The sequence below is a fragment of the Anser cygnoides genome, chromosome 1 (assembly GCF_040182565.1).
Source record: "Anser cygnoides isolate HZ-2024a breed goose chromosome 1, Taihu_goose_T2T_genome, whole genome shotgun sequence".
Classification (NCBI taxonomy): Eukaryota; Metazoa; Chordata; class Aves; order Anseriformes; family Anatidae; genus Anser; species Anser cygnoides.
This window is the reverse complement of record NC_089873.1, coordinates 45841065-45860245: the sequence shown is the minus strand read 5'-3', so window position 1 is coordinate 45860245 and position 19181 is coordinate 45841065. Positions and strand designations below refer to the sequence as shown.

The following is a 19181-nucleotide window of genomic DNA, read 5'->3' as shown; positions in this document are numbered from 1 at the left end:
TAATACAGCACTACAGTATCTAGTGAGAACTTTTGATTACTCTGTTGCTAAAACAAGTAGTGTTATCCATGGTAGCAAATAAATGATTAAAATCCTCAGTCAGGTGGTCTTGTACTACCTGCTGAGATGTTGTTTTTGTTCCCTGATTCTTGAAGTTACTGCTGTTCAGTGCCTCCAGGTAGTTCTCATGCTCTTCTGTACAAATAGGAAGCAGTGTCTTTACTATGGACAAGTAAATATTCTGCTCAGGCTTATGCTTGAGTTATCCAGCATGATTGCAGACTTCTGTTCAGGACTTCTAGTAGCAAATTGCTGTACAGAGGAGGAACATGCTTCTCATTTGGTAATATACTTTTAATGTAGTTATTCTTGGCAAGAAAGAAGCTGATCAACTTTGGCACTGCTTGCTGTAGTTTTCTCGGGTCTTCAGGGGCCTTACTGAACCTCCTGAAGACCATGAATTTTTCATTTCTTTCATAGTACCAGAGAGCAACACACTTGAATGCCTTGCCTTGCATAGGATGAAATCTGGAGAAGAAATTCAGTCTGTGAAAGGCTGGTTTGTAGGGATCATACCACATTGCTTGGTGTAGGGCAAGCTATTTTATTTTTGGAGCTATATATACCTTGTACTGGTATTTTCTTCCCATTCTTACCTGAGCTCAGCTTGACCATCATAACTGAATTAGCTCTCTTTGTCAAGCAATGTGGAATTAAGAAGGTCTTCAGAGACAGAGTTGTATACGTGTGTTGAAGCTCAAGATAATCATCAGCTATAGCTCATCTCAAATGACCTCGCTAATGTGGATCCTTGTTCTTCAAATTATTGTTAAATGTTCATTAAGTGAAATCTGTATGAAGTATTGAGTGTTACTTGTGCATGACATAACTTTCTGAGGAACAGTATGGTCTGGTCTTGTTCTGAAAGGGTAACTTGAGTCCTTAGTGTGCTTTCATGCCAAGGTCTTAAGTGTGTACCTTTGGCTAACACTAGGTATCTTACAAGTTTAAATTGCTTTGTGATACTAAAAGCAGATTCCAAGGAACTTGGTGCTAAAGCTTGATAGAGTCTGCTGAAGTTGACCACTATTTTCAGAAGATGTCTCAAGTATAGCGTAATGATGCTGGACTAAACTTCTTAAACTGTAAAGTGGATCTTGTTTTGTTTGGAAATGTCCTCAGACCATCAGATCTAAGAACTACTCAGTGGCTCTTTCAGTAGCATCACACAAGTATGGGGAATACATGCTTTTAAACTAACCCTCATTTTCATCTGCTGTAGGTTTTCTCAGGTTGTTTAGTATGACATTTAATTTGTTATTCTACTGTTAACAGAGGACAGTCAGGAAACTTAAGTACATTTTTTTTGGACATTGAAACCTTTTGTTATGGTAGTACAGGCAATGAACTTGGTTCAACATATTGGTGAGCTTAAGTTCTTTACCTCAAGTCTTTACTTTAGTGCATATATCCTGTATGCTTCTTGTTTTTAATTCATCTTCAATGCTTAGGAAAAATCTGTTTTTTTATATACCTTTTTCTGTGCTTAGCATTGCTGTGTATGTGAAATATGAAAGTTAACTTTTCAGTCTAAAAAAAAACCATGAGATGGATAAGGAATATGGAAGTGCTTTGAGAAGCAATGTGGGACAGAAAACATTTCACTGTAGTCTGCAAGACGGGGCTAAAATAGTGCCTTTATACCAATAGGCACGTAACCTGCACAAATAAAGCAGTCTTTCTGTGCAACGGAGATTTTTGTTTCTGTTAGTTACTTTTAAGATTAAAATCTAGAGTTGTCTGTTTGAGGAGTTACCTGTAGATGTGTCTGTAGAGTTATCTGTAGATAATTTAGAGGTTAAAATACACCTTTGTGCAGGGAAGACAACCTCAAGCTTCAAACTGACACAGAAGCATGGCAAGAACACTATTAAATCAGTACGCAGTTAGCTGTGCTGAAACCTCTCTTTGCTAGGAGAAGTTAACCATGTAAAGACTGAGGCTCGTAATGGTGTTACAGTAAACCTCGGTCACTGAAAGCACAATTTTGTTTAGATTTCTTATCTCCTAGTATTCACGTTTGTTAATACATTTAAGTATTCAAATCAGTATCAGACATATAATGCAAATATGCAGGGCACTCTTTCACCCTACTTACTATGCCATGTTAGTGAAATCTTAACAGGATGTGTTGGCTGTCGTGTTGCAGCTGCTTCTGGTGTTACTAGACTGAATAGGCAGCTCAGTTAGAATGCAGTTCTTGCTTATGTCAGTATTATAACCGTAAATTGGAGAATTCCATGAAAATCTGCAAGATGTTCCCTTTCTCTAAAGGTCTCAGTGTGCTACTTTTATGTTATGGCTGGCCATAACAATTAGAACGGTGTAACAGGAGAAATATATGTTAAAATGTCTGGATTAATGATTTTCAAATGTTTGTTATAAGTGTTGTTCTTAATTATATTTGTTATATCTAGCCATACCCAGAAGATCCAGCAGTGTACAAACCACTCTCCCAGGAAGAGCTGCAAAGGATAAAAAACGAAAAGAAACAGAAACAAAATGAGAGGAAACAAAAGATATCAGAGAATCGCAAACACTTGGCCAGTGTACGGGTTGTACAGAAGAACCTTGTCTTCGTGGTAGGGTTATCTCAACGCCTAGCAGATCCAGAGGTGAGCACTTCACACTTGCAGATCTTGCTCTTAACTTACTGTCAGGAAACTGCTGGAACATTCTTGTGCCTACCCTTGTCTGTCTGTAGTGGGTACTAAATAAAACAGCTTTCAAAATTTCCGTGATACTGATGCTTTTCTTAAGGCAACTACTGAGCTTCCTACTCCAAAATAATTGTCTTTGTTTTTGAGAGTATGGATGCTTTATTTTTACGGAAATTGTTCTTTGTATTCATTAAAGAGCTTGATGTTGAGCTTAAAACGAGTTTAACACTTTTAGTTACTCACTTTCCTGTGCTAGGTCTGCTGGCACTACGCAGCTGTGTCATGCACTGCCTATTCTAAACTACGCAACTGTGCTATGCACTGCCTATACTGAAATGGGAGCCAGTTCAGATTATAAAGAGCAAATATATGTGTAGCACAGATCTGTAAGGACAGAAGAAAAAAGTCAACAGCTGAAGTATACCTAGGAAGAAGTACAAGAGTAATGTCACTTGAAGAAAAAATTAGTAAGAGAAGGACCGAGGAAAGGCTTACTACTCTGTATCATCAAAAATAAGTTTTTCATTTGGGGAAAACTGTTTAACTGGATTAAAAAACAGCATTTTTAATAATGCTTTCTTCGCTTCCATCATCAGTCAGCTGCAGATAGCTAATGGAATTAGTGCTAATGAGTAAGAGTACCTTGAATTAGAATGTGGAAGGAATGTACTACAAGATAAATAGATGTCTTCAAGAGTGTTGTGCCAAGTTAAATTTGCCTGATTGGACTAAACTGTCTGGAGAAACCTCAGATATAAGTGACTGTTACTGAGGACTTGCTGAGAATGGGCCACATTTTGGTAGGCTGGAAAAGAACAAATGTAAAACACTGTTTTTAGTGAAAGGAAATAGGATAGGAAGCAAAGAGAAAAATCAGTTAAACTGATACAACCTCAAACACTACAGTTTTGACAAGAATATAGCAGCAAGTTAACTGCAATAGCACAAAGCCAGGCCAATGTTGACAGTTGCTTGCAATTTATCATTAAAAAATGCATTAAGTTTCTTTGAACAGAGAGTGGATTTGTAAGAGGAAATAATATACACAACTCTTTTGTAACCTCAGGTAGTTCCACGCTTATTTGCATAATAAGTGGGAGGGTTGTATTATATTATGTGGTGGTCAATATTTTCACTGATATGTCAAAGGATAATGGGTATTTACTGAACACTGTATGTAATACCCAGATAGCTTGATTTCAGAGAAACCTAGCCTGAAAGAGAGAGATGGGATAGATTTAAAAAAAAAATAAAAGGCTTCAATATTTTCAACTTGTTTTCCACTTAAGCAGGCAAAAATCCTCATGTACAAATAAACATGATTTGGAAGGGGAGACTGGCTGCTATTTAATGTTTCTGAAAATAGGCCTGTAGATTGTAATGGAATGTACAGGTGGATCCACTTCTGACACACACTTTTGAAAATTGTGACGGCCATGCTGCCATACGTTATCAGGTGTGCAATCAGTAAAACACTTGAAGAAATCCTTCTCCTTAGGACTGCCAGTCTCCTCTGGAATGGTGCCCAAAGGTGGCATTGGGCCTTTCAGGAGCAATGTAAATCAGCTGAAGAACAGTCAGAAGAAACCAGTGAGAGTTTCTAGTTGAATGTACGGTGTGCCCTGTACTTCTACAGGACTTTTGCAACATGATTAATACTGCTTGATCTTGAAGATGTTGATGCTCCCTGAAGAAGGGAGACAAGGTGGTTAGGTGAAGTTCTTGGATCAGTACAGTTTAACTGTATTGTAATATAAATCTGAAGATGTAGTTGGGGAAACAAATTGTCCTTTCTTCCTCTCAGCTTACATAGGCTCAGTCTGAGTAGTCACTTCTTCCCATCACAGGGAAAGAAAAAGAAAGGCTTTTGGTAGCAGCCTCTCAGATATTGCCAATTCCATTGGCACACAGGTAACCATTATTCAACAAAGTTACTTAGTATGCTGAAGATGTTTCTGCTTTGCATAGGATCCCCAAATAGTTATTACTTAACTGATGCAGTGAAAGGCAGGACAGGATTTTTTTTTCATTCTGGTGTGATATTCAGTCACATTTCAGTGTAGTGTTGTTTCTGCAACATTTTTTCTTGCCCCCTATGAAGTGTCATATTTTTTCCTATACTTAGCCTTAAGTTTTTTTTGAAAGATTAGACTCAAGTTAATTAATTTACTCTACTTCTCTTGGTGTGGAGCAAGTGAGTCAGGATTCAGCTGTTTTTATTCTGGCAGTTAATATATCTGAATGCAAGTTTAAGGTGGTTATTTTAAAACTGGAATTCATGTGATTCTGGATTTTTCCTCAAATTATAAAATAGGTGCATGCAGGAATGTTTCATGTTGAATGGGATATATATTGCCAGAGCGGAGTTTAGGTAGTTCAAATAACAAAAATAAAACACAATATAGTATATCCTTCATTTAAGTTCTTTACTGCAGTGGCAATGCACTTTGTATTGCAAGTAACGGTGTTTCTCACTGGAAAAGAAATCTACATCCGTTTGTCTTCCCATTTGTAGAAAAGATGTGGGTTTCATTAAGTACGCAGACAAAGTACAGTCCCATATGAATTGCAGTTAACTTTCCAATATACATCTTTAACTTTCTTCCTTTTCTTTTTGTAGGTTTTGAAACGACCAGAATATTTTGGGAAGTTTGGTAAAATACATAAAGTTGTCATTAATAACAGCACATCATATGCAGGCTCACAGGTAAGACTGTAGCGGCTCTTGTGACTTCTATTCCTACAGAGAAGATACGTATTTGTCCTGTGAATCCAGGGAACTATTTTTGTTTAAGCAGTAGATTAAAGTAGTAAAAAGAAAATACATAATATTGCAAAAGCAAAATTACTGTACTAGCTGAGGCATTGTCCAAACAGTTTTGAAGTTCAATTGGAAGATGCAGAGTAAGTAGAAAGATTAAAAATCAGGAGACAGGATGAGAATCTTCAAAGCAGCAGAAACATGGCATCTTTCACTATTCTGCATTTCATGGACAAAACACCATTAATTATTTTCTGAACCTTAAGGGATATTTTGATGCATTTCTTTTCCTTCATGCATCAAATCTAAATTCTCATGAACTGTTTTAGGCTACTTTCAGAAACATCTGGCCTTGAATGTATCAATTTCTGAAGTGAGCTAGTATAAAAGCAACTTAATGCTCAGGTCTGTCTGGAAAAAAAAATGGCATGTTTTCTTTCTAGGGTCCAAGTGCCAGTGCATATGTAACCTACATCCGGTCAGAAGATGCTCTCAGAGCCATACAGTGCGTCAATAATGTGGTGGTAGACGGCAGAACACTCAAGGTGGTAATGCTTTTACATTTTCATATATACGTGCTAGGATACTGATATCAGTGCATACTGTAAACTTTTATTTGTATAGATGTGCTTGCGTTCCTGAACAAAAATGTCCAGTTTAGCGGGCTACTGATTTTTTTTGGATCTACTTTCCTACCATTAATCACAGCATGGAATTTTAGTGAGCTTCCAGCATGTGATGCTTGAGGGTTGGCAGGTAGATTCAGAGCAAACGTTTGAGACCAATGTACCCCTTCCCCTTTCTCACTGTGGCTTTTTTTGTAAAACTTAAAAAGATTTTGTGAAAACCTGATTATTTTCTTCTATTTTCTTCCAAATGCATGAAGTAAGATTAGAGAGGAGTGTATCTCTGCAGTAGTTTTTGTGATAGTGTTTGAGCTTTTCCTTTCTCATCCTCAAAATTTCTATCAAGTTAATGTCCTGTTTACAAAATGTTCTTGTAGTAGTAAGCCTACCTTTATCTCAAGCATTCTGTTTCCATTCAAAAGGGGGTGAGGTGTGTTGGAAGGGAAGAATATCCCAGAAGTCAAGCCTAGGTTTACTATATAACAGCCTAAAGCTTGCTGTGTCATGAAATCTACACTTGTCTGTCTTTACTTGCCTTTTTTTTGTTTTTAAATTTGCATTGATTAGACTTGTTTATTTTTCTCCTACCAGACTTGTACTTTGCTTGTTCTATAATGTATGTAAAATCAATGGGATGTGATGGTCTGTGCTCAGCCATCTTAAAATTCATGCTATGATGTCATATGATTTTAAGTGTATTTTTTTAAAAAAGCCTCTGTGGGAAATATAATCTTTTTCCTCTTGGTGTCTATATAAATGCTTATATGGGCAACAGAAAATTGGTTAATAGTTATTTCCTGACCCTGTTAAAGAATATTAACCAGTTGAATGTAATACAAACTTATAGCTACTTTATTTGTTGTTTGCATTCATAATCATAAGGAGCCAAATATTTACTGAGGCTCTTATTTTGGTGTTTGCTTAGATTATGTGAAAATAGAAATACGTTTTAATTATCTAATGCTTAACCATATGGATTTCTTACAGATGAACTTTTTAGTCCATCTGCATCAAAAATGCATTATGATAGAACTCTAAATCTTGATGCTATATTTTTTATAAATATAGCATTTTTCTCCTTCCATTGTAAATGGCATCCTTACCTTTTGGTGCTTAATTTAGCTAATGAATGTTTTCTTTTCCTTCAGGCATCATTAGGTACAACAAAATACTGCAGTTATTTTCTAAAAAATATGCAGTGTCCAAAACCAGACTGTATGTATCTACATGAGCTGGGAGATGAAGCAGCCAGTTTCACAAAAGAAGAAATGCAGGTAAATAATAATTAGGAAATGCATGAAATAAGGCATATATGTATTTTCTTGTGTACAATTTAGTCCTTTATTTATATAACGTAGTCTTCTGCAGAATGTTATTGTACAATTGATTTTTGAGTTACAAAAGGTACTTAGGTGCTTCACCAGCTAGAGCTTCACCAGTTAGATATTGAAATTGTGCGGTTAGCTAAATTTTTAGTTGTGCATTGCCTTGAAAGGCTAGAAGTCCTCTAAACGTTGCTGAGACAAAAACACGAACTCTTAATCAAGAATTCAAGTAAACTTGAGTTAACTACTTGCCTTTTCTTCATACCAGTGTGAGGTGACGTTATTTTAGATCTCTGTAAAAGAGGTTGTTGCAGATCTAGGCTTTCTGGTAGGTTTTGTGTATGTGGTCAGTTATGGCTTAACTATTGTATTGTGACTCGACTGTGCTATCTGAATTCTGATACATCTTAGCTTGTGAAGGGTATAGAAAACATTTGAAAACATAATACTGACGGTAACTATAGTAGCCCATAAATACTGATACAGTTTTTTATGGCAATCTTAACAGCAAAATAATTATCTGGAGTAGGGAAGCAAGTAAATGCTTTAGTTCCTCAGTAGTGGTGCATTCTGAAATCTTTAGAATTTGCCCCTCTACATGAGGTATGATAAAACTTTTAAACTCAACCTTAAGTATGCCAGCCATGCGTCCGTGTTAGTTTTTGCATGTGGTCTCACCATGAAGGAGGTGGTCCACACTGTCAGTGCTAGCACAAATGTTGTACAAGTAGATTTTACTTCATGTGCTGGTCTCATTTGAGGTAGGAAAGAAGAATGTCTGTATCTAAGCATTTTTTTCACAAAACAGCAGTTACTTCTGAGAATTTCAATTATTTCTTTCTGAAATTAAAGAAAATATCCTGCTGGGTTAGATGAGTAGTCCCTGCAGTTTATATCTTGTCTCAGATGATGAGAGTAAGTAAAATTCAAGGAGACCTTGCAAACCAGGCTACTTCTGATTGTTTCCCTGTATTTCTACCACCACTTACATGTTAATAGACAGGAGCATACCCTCAGAAATGTATAGGCTTTTTAGTTTCTTAGTCGTCAGTCGTTAATTTAGTTAAATGATTTTGAACCTACTGGTACCATCAAGTCCACAAACTTTTGTGGCAGCAAGTCCTAGAATTTCACTGTTTTCTAAAGCACTTTCTTTTTCCTGTGTTAAACTGATTACTGGTCAGTTTTGTCAAGTGTCCCCTAGCTGTAGCATTGCAGTACTTGCTAAAAGCAAACCCCTTATTTATGTTAGTCATTACTTTTGTGATATTGTAGAACTTGATTTTACCTTTCTCAGCCTTCTACCCAAATTGCAGATTTTCTGCAATTTGTTTAAACTTCTTTTGTAAAGCAGCTTCTCCCTTTCTGTAGTAACTTCTGTTGTCCTTCTCTGGTATCTCCTGTGCCTTCTTTAGGATGCAGAGACCAGACACGTCATATTCATGATGCAGGGGCAGCAAAGCTTAATATAGTAGTCATCAATGATAATCCCTTTAAGTGCCCTTCGTAATGATGCCCAGCACATTTTTGGGTTTGGTTGTCAGTGCATAACGAGCTAGGGGTTTTAGAGATGTGTTGGCAGTGACTTGAGTATCTCTTCCCTCAGTTCTAACAGCCAGCTCAGAGGTCAATAGGGTGTTAGGATAGGTTAACTTTTTATAGTGTAGGTGTTAAAAGGTTAACTTTCCCTAGGCGTGTTACCTGACCTGTTTCTGTGGTGAAGCTTCTTTGCTATCTTTTTGCATGTATGCTGGGGGCTGTGGGTTTCTTTTGGAGTTCATCGTTACCAGCACGGTAGTTTACTGCCCAAAAGAGATTGGTATCATCAGCAAAGAATTTGCTATTCACTTCTTTCTCATGCTGACTGATGACATTGCATAAAACTGATGCCAGTCATCAGTCCTCATTGCTTGCTTCTGCATCCAGTTATCAGTTTCTTTTTGTATTTCTATCTTTGAACCATATAAGAACCTTTTCTTTATCCCAGGGCACCTTTGTAAATAACCTTTTGGTGTGAAATCTTAGCAAAGGATTATTTGAAAATCTCATGGTTTCTGTGTATTGCTGCTTATTGACACCATCATGAAACTCCGTACCAGTGAAGTAGGATTACTCTTTAGAGATGATGATCAGACTCATTGTCAACAGACCGTTTATCCATGTACTTCTGTCTTTTTTCGTTACTTTTTTTAAGATGGAATTTGTCATCTTATGAGGGATGGAGGTTGAACTCAGCAGTCTGTTGTTCACAGGATCTCTTCTACACCCCTTTTTGTAGAAGTCAGTTAGTGGCAGTCTGTCAGTCCTCTGATGCGGCTGCCAGTTAAAAGTGATAGGCTTACATACCTTGGTCAGCAATTTGGTTTTGCACGGGACCCTGGCTACTTATGTGAATCTTCCTTTCTTGTTCCTTGTTACACTACTTACATTTTTTTCCATTTCATATTGCTTTCTTGGCAATCGTTGAAAAGTGCATTGTGTTTTTAGTAAAGGTGAAGTTGGGAATTTAGATGAGACACGTAGGAGATGCTAGTTTTTGCCTCTGCATTAATTTGTTAGGAGCTTGTCAGTAGTTGACCTCTTAAGGTGGTACAGATCAATTACTAACTTGGGATTATTTACAAATGTATAAAATTAGCGTCCATTTATTGTGAGTTTCTCTTTCCTTATAGGCGGGTAAGCACCAGGAATATGAACAGAAACTACTGCAAGAATTATACAAATTAAACCCCAACTTTCTTCAGTTATCTACGGGTACAGTTGACAAGAACAAGAACAAAGTGACAGCACTGCAGAGGTACGATGCGTAAGTACTGATGCTGGACTACCTGACAATGCTTTCTTTTCAGTTATTCCACAGAAAACGTGCTTGTTCCTATTACTTCCCTTATGTTGCCTGCTCTTTTTGGTGTGTGTTATGGGAAAAACTCGAATATTGTTTATTCCCGTGAAGTTAGAGGTATTCACACTGCTTTGCTCTAATACTGAGTCTTAACGTGGTTTAAAAAAAGATTCTGCTTTCTGCATTTGGATCACTCTTATCTTAAAGAAGAACGTTGATTTCGTATTTGCACAAGTACATATGGTAATGATTATTAAAGAACAGACATTAACTTTTTGGGATGGAGATGAATGCGGTCTACTCACAACTGAGTATAAGACACCTTATTGCCTTGCTGCATGTTTCTTATTGTGCCTTCATATCATGACTTGGAGTGCAGTTCTTGTATTTGGTGTAAAGACCTTGGAAACTGAAATGATCGCTTTCTTTGACTAAGAATTCATGAGATGTGAATAAAAGACTTCTTGCCTTCATCTAGTAAACTTAAATCGTTTATTTTCACTGTTTTAATTGTGGATAGCACTACTGTTATAATAATATTTCGTTGAAGTAGTTTATTTTCAGTAAGCTATGAAAAGATTTCTGTCCATATGAGTACAATCATACAAACCTGAATGAAAGCCTAAGGTTATCAGTCCTCATGTAAGTTACCTGCTCAGGACTTATATTTAAGATACATAAAAACTGATAGTAAGTTCCTTTTTTTCTATAGTAATCTCATTAGTAATTATGAATTGGAGCTTGGCCGGTCTGTGGTGCTAACGTTTTAGCACTTGTGGAAAAATTGGCATGTTCCTCTAAAGGCAACAAGTAGTCAGCCTGGAGCTGATTTCTCTCATCACTTCAGCGTCATCATTACAATACAATCTGTTCTTTGCTGATGGCTGGGCACCATCTTGTGGGTTGTAGCGTGCATTTCTTACCGCTAGGATTTTGAAATGTTTCTATGAGTCCCATCTCATCAGTACAAAACGTAGCTTGTGAGCTGGTGAATGTTTCTCCTTCACACCTTCCTACCCAGTTAGGTTCTCGTTTTTCCTGATTCATTGATGTGATATTAGGTCTGGCAGTTTGTCAGAGGCTCTGACAACTCTGTGGTCATTCTGTCATTTGTGGTGCAATATCCGTTTCACTTTGGAACGGAGAAGTAGCTGGGTTCTAAATAGTAGATGTTTAATTACAAATATCCAGTAGTAGGGAATAGAATTTCTTCAGCGCTGCATAAATGCTTTTTCACAATTGTGATCTAACTTGAAAGCTCCTACTGGCAGAACTTTTTTCTTGCTGCTGAAGGCAAATGTTAAAATCCTTCAGTGCAACTTTGTGTACGTGGGTGTTCGTCTTTTGCTGTGTCACTTAATAGTAACAACGACTGCGTTTTCTTAAAACTACTGGAGTCCATGTTTAAAACAGATCAACCTCCTTTTTTCTACTGTCTCCGGAAGAACCAAAATGAAGGCTCTACTATGCTAGAAGTAGAAACACTGGTTAGGCACCTGCTGGTCTTCTTGAGGTGCATACAGCTTTGAACTTTTAAGTAAAAAAATAAAGAAAACCTGTATTGTTGCTTTACCTTTCATTTTGGTTATAAAACTGATTTTTAACTGACATTTCAAAATTAATTTTAGTATAGAAGTGACTTTATGTTGCAGTGGACATAAGTATATTTTAAATCTGTTAATGGATTTAAAGTCTCGTTACTTTGCTCCCTCTTGCAAGGGGGAGAGTCACAGCTGATAACGGGATGTCTTCATTGCTCAATATCTGATTAACTCATCTCTAGTTCAAATATGTGCAAAGCAAGGATGAGATCTGTAAATCAGTCAGTTTTCATCTGTCTGCCTGTAGTGTAGGTATGTGAGAATAGCAAATCTTACGATACTAACTGATATTTGAGGCTAGCTAGTAATATCAATTTTATCTGGAGTATAAAACAGCTACGGGAACTTCCACATTTTGACTTAATATGTAGAGAACATGTGGGACCATGTAGTAAGAACATTAATGAAAGGGGCATCAAGAGTAACATGTTAAAATTTTTTTGAAAGCTCAGTCCTTATGAATACAGCACTTGGACAACAGCACCCAAACACTAAAAGTAGCATCCTAACTGAAGCAAATGAAAGGCTGAAGGTAATAGAAAAGAACTAGAGAAAGTGAAGACAAATCTTTGTATCAAGTTTTTAGCTTATAGTGTTATTGGATGGTAATGTTATTTGAATGCATTTGGTTACAGATATTTCAGCCCACTTCAGTTTGTATAAAACATAACTATTTTCAGTGATAACTTTAGCTTCGAGTCTTCATTTGAACTTTTTTCCAGATTGAATGTTCTCTCTGAAATGAAATGTAATTTTTAAAAAGGGATGTAATTACGGCTTAAAACTGGAAATGAAATGAGCAGTAACTTGAATGAACAATGCATTCATCTGACTGGTCTCATGGTCTGTTAATAACGCTGTGGACTCTTATGTGGGAATAAAACGGAGCCTCGTCTTTGCCAGGCTTGTTAGGTCCTGGAATATAGAAGATTTTTTAAAGTGTAAAACATTAGCTAAACTACCTTTAAAAATACCTAGGGGATAAAGCCAGTAATTCTAAATGAGGTGTATGTAGGCCTAGATACTTGAAGCTGTCAATGGATTTTTCCCCCCCCCCTCGAATGGACATGTTTGGACTTCAGCATTGGCAGTGGAGCTCTATCTATTCAGTGAAGAAAATGGAGAGCTCTGCCCAGTTTTTCTCCTCTCCCTACCTCCCAATTCTTTTTTTGAAATCATCACCATTTAAAATCTGAGAAATACTATCCAGATAAATCTATTCTTATGGATTGTCTGGCACAAGGATTCATTTTCTCAGTGCTTACAATTTTTAAAACACTTTCTTCATAACTTGAACTCTTCTTTTTTTTCCACTCTTGCCTTTTTTCAGACTGAACAGTAATAACAAAGATGCCTGGCCATCATTACAGAGTTCAAGTAAATCAGCCAACGGCTTAACAATGGAACACAGGAAAACGCCTCCTATATTAGAAAATGGCACAGACCCAGAACACATGACTCCAGATGGTGCAGACTCAGATTTCGGGTAATTGTGCTGCCTTTTATACTTCAGATAGCGTACTTTCTCTCTCACTGACTGGTGTGGAGGGAATGATTCTCCAGTCTCTCTGGTTGGAGAGCTGGATTGAAATCCTGATCAGGTCACAGAAAGCCAAGCTTAGCCTAGCCCATGTCAAAAAGACTGGTTGGCAGGCTGCAGGAGAACTCTAAAGTAGTGATGGTACAGGTAGGGGCCCAGGGGAACTGCATAATCAGGCATCAGCAGCTTGTGTTAGCTGCTTGCAGAGGGCCGTGGTCCCAGCCAATGCCAAGCCGTTTGTTTCTGTACAAAAGCTTCCACACAAGTAGCACGCCAGTGGCTATATATCAGGAGACATCACTTGGAAGAGCTTCAAGAGAAGGAACCTGAATGTTAGGGCTGTATATCTGTCATCTGTTCGCTGTGGTGTGTTCCAAAAACACAACTGCAGAGGTAAGGGTTCCCTGATTATCGCTCAGTAACAGGAACAACACACAGCGGATTCAGCTGAGCCTTCTTTGTGCAGAGGATGTAATTCATCTACTTGCAATAACTTCTTCATTGTTAACCGATATTTTTTCTTCTTTTGGTGCCTCCCTTGAATAGAACTAGTGTTTTCTGCATGAGTATTACCTGCACTTACTTACAGCAGTCTGCAGTCACGCTGTTACTGTTTTTATTGGACCACCTTGCATCATACTGGTTTGGGCCTATTCAGAGGTCAGATGAGAAAATAACAAGGTGAACATTAATATTTCAAGAGGTGGTGTTGCTGATTAGAGAGCTGATCTTCATTTTAAATGAATATTGAGCTGATGCATTAACACTGAGTGCTGCTGAAAATGGTACCTTATTTTAGTAGCAGTTTGCCTGAGATATGGACAGAGATCCTATGGTTGCATCTCAGTAGTGACATGCAGCTTCCTTCTCATCTTTTTGAAAAGAATGTGCTATATATAGGTAAATGTTGTGACTAATGGCTAATGAATCTTCATTCTTGAGGACTGAAAGCATATTTTAGGATTACAGGCTGCTTAAGCAGGTTCAAGTATAATACACATTGTCTTTCGGTGTTTAGGCCATCATTAGAAGTTGTCTGTTGCATAGCTTTAGGCTGCAGTGTTGTGACTTTCTGTCAAAGGCTCTGAGAGAGAACTTACTTGGAACATCAGCTCTACAATCAGGATGATTTAATGAAGCGTCTACAGCAAATTCTTATGCTGTAGGTATTCAGAAATTACTGACATAGGGAACTTTCTTCCAAGTGGAAGAACTTTCTTCGTGCTGTTCAACCACTTATAAATCTTCACTGGACTAATACTTGTTTGCAAAACTAATCTTCTGATTTTTCTTCTGTAGTCATATATATTTGACCTTCAGTTACCTTTATGAAATACCAATGTAGTGTTCTTTTGCCCCAGAATTGTTTTTATTAATGGGTAACACTTAAACACTTTCTTCACAACGAAGAAGAATGTATTTTTCTGGGTTTAGATAGTCATCCTGAGAACAAATACCCGAGGAATTGAATTTTGGACCTTGCTACATGGCTCTATGCAGTATCACACTTCGTTTTCAAACAGCCCTTGCTACTGCAACTTGTCTACAATCTGAAGTCTTCAACCAGTTAAAATATATCTATATTTATTTTGCACTAACAGATTGGGCCTGTAATTTGAATTGCATCACGTTCATGTTCTTCTAGTCCTTGTCTGTAGGACTAGTGTTCTGGGCTGTGTAATCAGATGCTTGTGCATCTCTTCTTCTTACAATAGATTAAATGAAAATATCTTTAAGTTGCAAAGCAGAGATTTTTGTCTGAGCTTATGCTAATGAAACACCATTAGTTTTGTATTTAGTACAACTACGGCTGCTCACAAGTGCCTGTGAAATCTTGAATCCAAAGGTATGCCATTTTAGCTGAGTCATGTTAATTCCCTGTGGATAGCTTTCTGAAGTGGTTTTCTACTGTACCTCACCTTCAGTTCTCTTTATTGACAGTTTTTTGTATTGTCTTTCTGCATTTTTTTCCCTTCTATCATCGCAAAGCTCAGTTTTCTCACCTTGGAACTAATTTCTGCTAGTTAAAGCTTTGAGGCTGATGGAAAGCTTGACTTGCCACCAGGATTAAGTAGTTAATTTAATTTCTTATCTCTCCCCAAATTTATTTAGGACTCACGTGGGAACTGACAACATAAGTATTTAGAAAACCCAACTTTCTCTCCAATAGTAGAATAGATGGAACTGACAACAAATGTATACTGTCCTGGCTTTTGAGTGGCTAAGAGTTACTCTGAAGACACTTAAAACTTTCCTTTTGTTCCATAACAGGGGAGTCAACAAGCAGAGTGGAGAGTGGTGGGAAGAAATATTGTGGCAAATTTTTTAATCATAAATATTCCAATAAAGTGTAATAAATACTGGACTTATTTCCTTCTTATCTCTCCCAATTTAATTTTGGTTTGTTTTTCTTTCAAGGTTTTTCTATCACTACAAAATCAAATGTTGAAGTTCACATTAAATACCTGAGTGACTTACTGACTTTTTCCCCCTCCCACTTTTGCAGCCCTATCGACAAACCTTCAGATTCCCTCAGTATAGGAAATGGTGACAGCTCCCAGCAGGTAAGATAAAGATAAATGCTGTGAACATAAGAATTGAGTTTGTTTGGCTTGGTACAACTTGTAATTTGAGAAGGAAATACTTTCTGAAGTATTGTATAACTTTAATCGAAACAAAAGTATGCTGCTGCCGAGTTGCTTTAGTGTTAAACCTTGTACTGAGCTATATATTAACTAAAGGAAATGTTGCCAATAGCTTTGAGGATTTTTTTCAACTGTTAGTGAAGAATATTTTGTATATAAATGCTCAGGACCTAATTGTCTCTCTTCCTCCTTTGCCTGTAGATAACAAACAGTGACACACCTTCACCACCGCCTGGTTTAACAAAACCCAATCCAGTCATACCCATCAGTTCATCTAATCACAGTGCACGGTCCCCTTTTGAAGGGGCTGTAACAGAATCACAGTCGCTCTTCTCTGACAACTTTCGGCACCCTAACCCCATCCCTAGTGGGCTTCCTCCATTCCCCAGCTCTCCACAGACTTCAAATGACTGGCCTACAGCACCAGAACCACAGAGCCTCTTCACATCAGGTACGCACACCTCTGTACCCAGCTTCCACTGCTCTATATTGGTTCCTTTTTGCAGCTGATGCCTAGAACACTGTAGAACTAAAAACTCTAGGGTATGCTTTATATAATTTTCCACCACTTCACAAATGTTTAAAATGTTTTACTACAGCATAACTGAATTGCACTGACATAAGAATTTTTTCTAAAAGAAAATTTACAGAACTTTCAAACCGCATGGCTAAATTTTCAGAGTGCTTTAGTTTTTCTTAGCCATGTGTCTGCTTAATAGGGTGAGTGACATGTATTTAATGCTACAGGCTTGTTACTAAAATTAATCTGTTTATAATCTGCAATTCCAATGTCAGAAGCTATGCAGTAGAATTTCAAATTTTCTGTAGAGTATCCTGCATAGTTATCTGAAGCTGCCTAATCTTTCCGAAGTGAGGTTATATATATTCAGAAGAGATAAAAGTACAGTTAATTGCAGCAATTGAAAGATACAAAATACCACTTCACATGAATGAAACATCATTTTAGGAGTATTGATATGGTCTTGGGAATGGTTATCATCATTTTTAGTTTCCAAATTAGAAACCTAAGGGATGTGTTCGAAAATTAAATGAAACAAGATCAGTAATAAATAAAACGTAATGATGCTTTGGGATAGAATAGCATTTTACTTAGTGGCTAATCTTTTAATGCTCATCTCCTTCTCGATGTCTTAATCCTGTTTGTAAATAATATTACCAAGAAAATTACCTGCTGCTAAAGTACTATATACACCAGTTTTGTGAGGATTAAGTAGCAGTGGGAGACAACTTCCAGGTGGCTTGTTTCATAATGGATACAAAATATATGGCTGCTATTAAAGTAAAAGTATGATGGACAGGGGTTTTTGCCTGCCTACCAACACTTTTAATCTGAAAATGAAATTGTAGGTTTGTTTTCTGAGAGGATGCTGAAGTTAATTTTAATGGTACCTAAAGCAGCAGTCCAGGTTCCCTGCCAGCAGAGGGAGTTGTTGTAAGTGATAGTACCTTGTACTCATCAGCTTTCTTCACTGCAATTTTTAAGGAAAAATATGGTGAAAATAGGATCAGCATTCTCTGAACCTGAGCTAAGAAACTTAAACACTATAATAAAATGAAGTGCTAATTGCAAGTGCAGGGAAGACCAACTCTTCTGCCATGCTGCTTAAGAATATTTACCAATATCTTGTAACGTAGTTTCTCATTTCCTTTGTTCAGTCAAAGCGCATACATAAGAATTTGGCTTTTGTCATAATAGCAGACAATACGTTTTAACCACTACTCAAAAGTATCTGAGGGAATACCCCCACCCGCAGTTCTTTGCACAGCACAGTTGAAGCACAGCATTAATGTTTAAAGAGAAATACTGAACTGAGTAACAACTTTAAACTCTGGTCACACTTCTCCCCAGTAATTTGGGTGGAAAGAATGTCCTAATGTCTTTTGGTTTCTTTCTACTCTGCTTTTACTGAAAAATGCTTATTTTACAAAAGCTTTTGTGCAGTCGGAGCAGTTCTGTAATAAAACTACTGCTTGCTAGTTCTGCCACTTCAGCTGAAGTAGAAATCTATTACAGTCTGGTCTGAAAATGGATTTCCAAGCTGATAAAATGATGTGTGTCTTTGGGGAATTTACAAAGAAATATTACATGAAAGATAAAACTGGCGACATAAATTACACTGAGGCTGAGATTTTTGTATGGACAAATACTAATTCTTGTTCTAAATCTTATTCCTCTCCAACAGAAACTATACCAGTATCTTCCTCCACAGACTGGCAAGCGGCTTTTGGGTTTGGTTCCTCCAAACAGCAAGAGGACGACTTAGGGTTTGACCCCTTTGACATCACCCGCAAAGCCTTAGCAGACCTGATTGAGAAGGAACTGTCAGTCCAAGACCAACCTTCCCTCTCGCCCACATCTCTTCAGAACCCTACCCCACACACTACAACTGCCAAAGGGCCAGGCTCTGGATTTCTGCATCCTGCTGCACCCGCAAATGCCAACTCTCTCAGTAGCACCTTTCCACTCATGCCACAGAGGTTCCCACAGTTTCAACAGCATCGAGCAGTTTACAACTCCTTCAGTTTTCCAGGCCAAGCAGCTCGCTATCCTTGGATGGCCTTCCCACGCAATAGCATCATGCACTTGAACCACACAGCAAATCCCACCTCAAATAGTAATTTCTTGGACTTGAATCTCCCACCACAACACAGCACAGGTCTGGGAGGGATCCCTATATCAGGTAGGTGAATCAGGACAGCCGTGAATATGACTTAATGCGTGCTTTCAGTTTCTGAGTCAGGACAGGAAAAGGTAATAGCCAGCTACAAGTGGTAGAACTATGTCTCTTAACTGTCATACTAGGCTTATGAAGAGAGGGAGGAACATCATTTTCAATAGACCCTCTCCATTAAAAAAAAAAAGTATCTGGATGTTTAGCCTTGTAATATTGAGCTTTATAAGGAAGGTGGAGTATCCTGTGCCCGCTTAATTTTGTGCCAAAACAGACTGGTATTTTGGTTCTTCAGTCTTTCCAAACTGGCTTTCCTTAAGGGTAGGCCCTGAAAGTGAATCGTGACTTTTGTGTTGATGTGAGGTGCTGACCAAAGTTACTAAAACTTCAGAAAATTGTAACGATTTGTGCCACATGTCTTGGCTGAG

The 19181-nt window shown here is 37.6% G+C and overlaps 1 protein-coding gene across 10 annotated transcripts in view; it reads left to right on the top strand.

Moving 5' to 3' along the window:
- CNOT4 (CCR4-NOT transcription complex subunit 4) overlaps nucleotides 1-19181 on the top strand; it is a 72951-nt gene that overhangs the window by 37270 nt on the left and 16500 nt on the right. For 5 of the 10 annotated variants that reach the window (XM_066994355.1, XM_066994375.1, XM_066994356.1 and 2 more), the window contains 9 exons: nucleotides 2478-2675; nucleotides 5341-5427; nucleotides 5925-6026; nucleotides 7256-7381; nucleotides 10105-10238; nucleotides 13206-13361; nucleotides 15922-15979; nucleotides 16262-16511; nucleotides 18265-18762. In XM_066994355.1, coding sequence (XP_066850456.1) covers nucleotides 2478-2675; nucleotides 5341-5427; nucleotides 5925-6026; nucleotides 7256-7381; nucleotides 10105-10238; nucleotides 13206-13361; nucleotides 15922-15979; nucleotides 16262-16511; nucleotides 18265-18762 — 1609 coding nt within the window. The remainder of the gene's footprint in view (nucleotides 1-2477; nucleotides 2676-5340; nucleotides 5428-5924; nucleotides 6027-7255; nucleotides 7382-10104; nucleotides 10239-13205; nucleotides 13362-15921; nucleotides 15980-16261; nucleotides 16512-18264; nucleotides 18763-19181) is intronic. The other 5 variants (XM_066994360.1, XM_066994377.1, XM_013182561.3 and 2 more) reach the window with 3 other exon arrangements.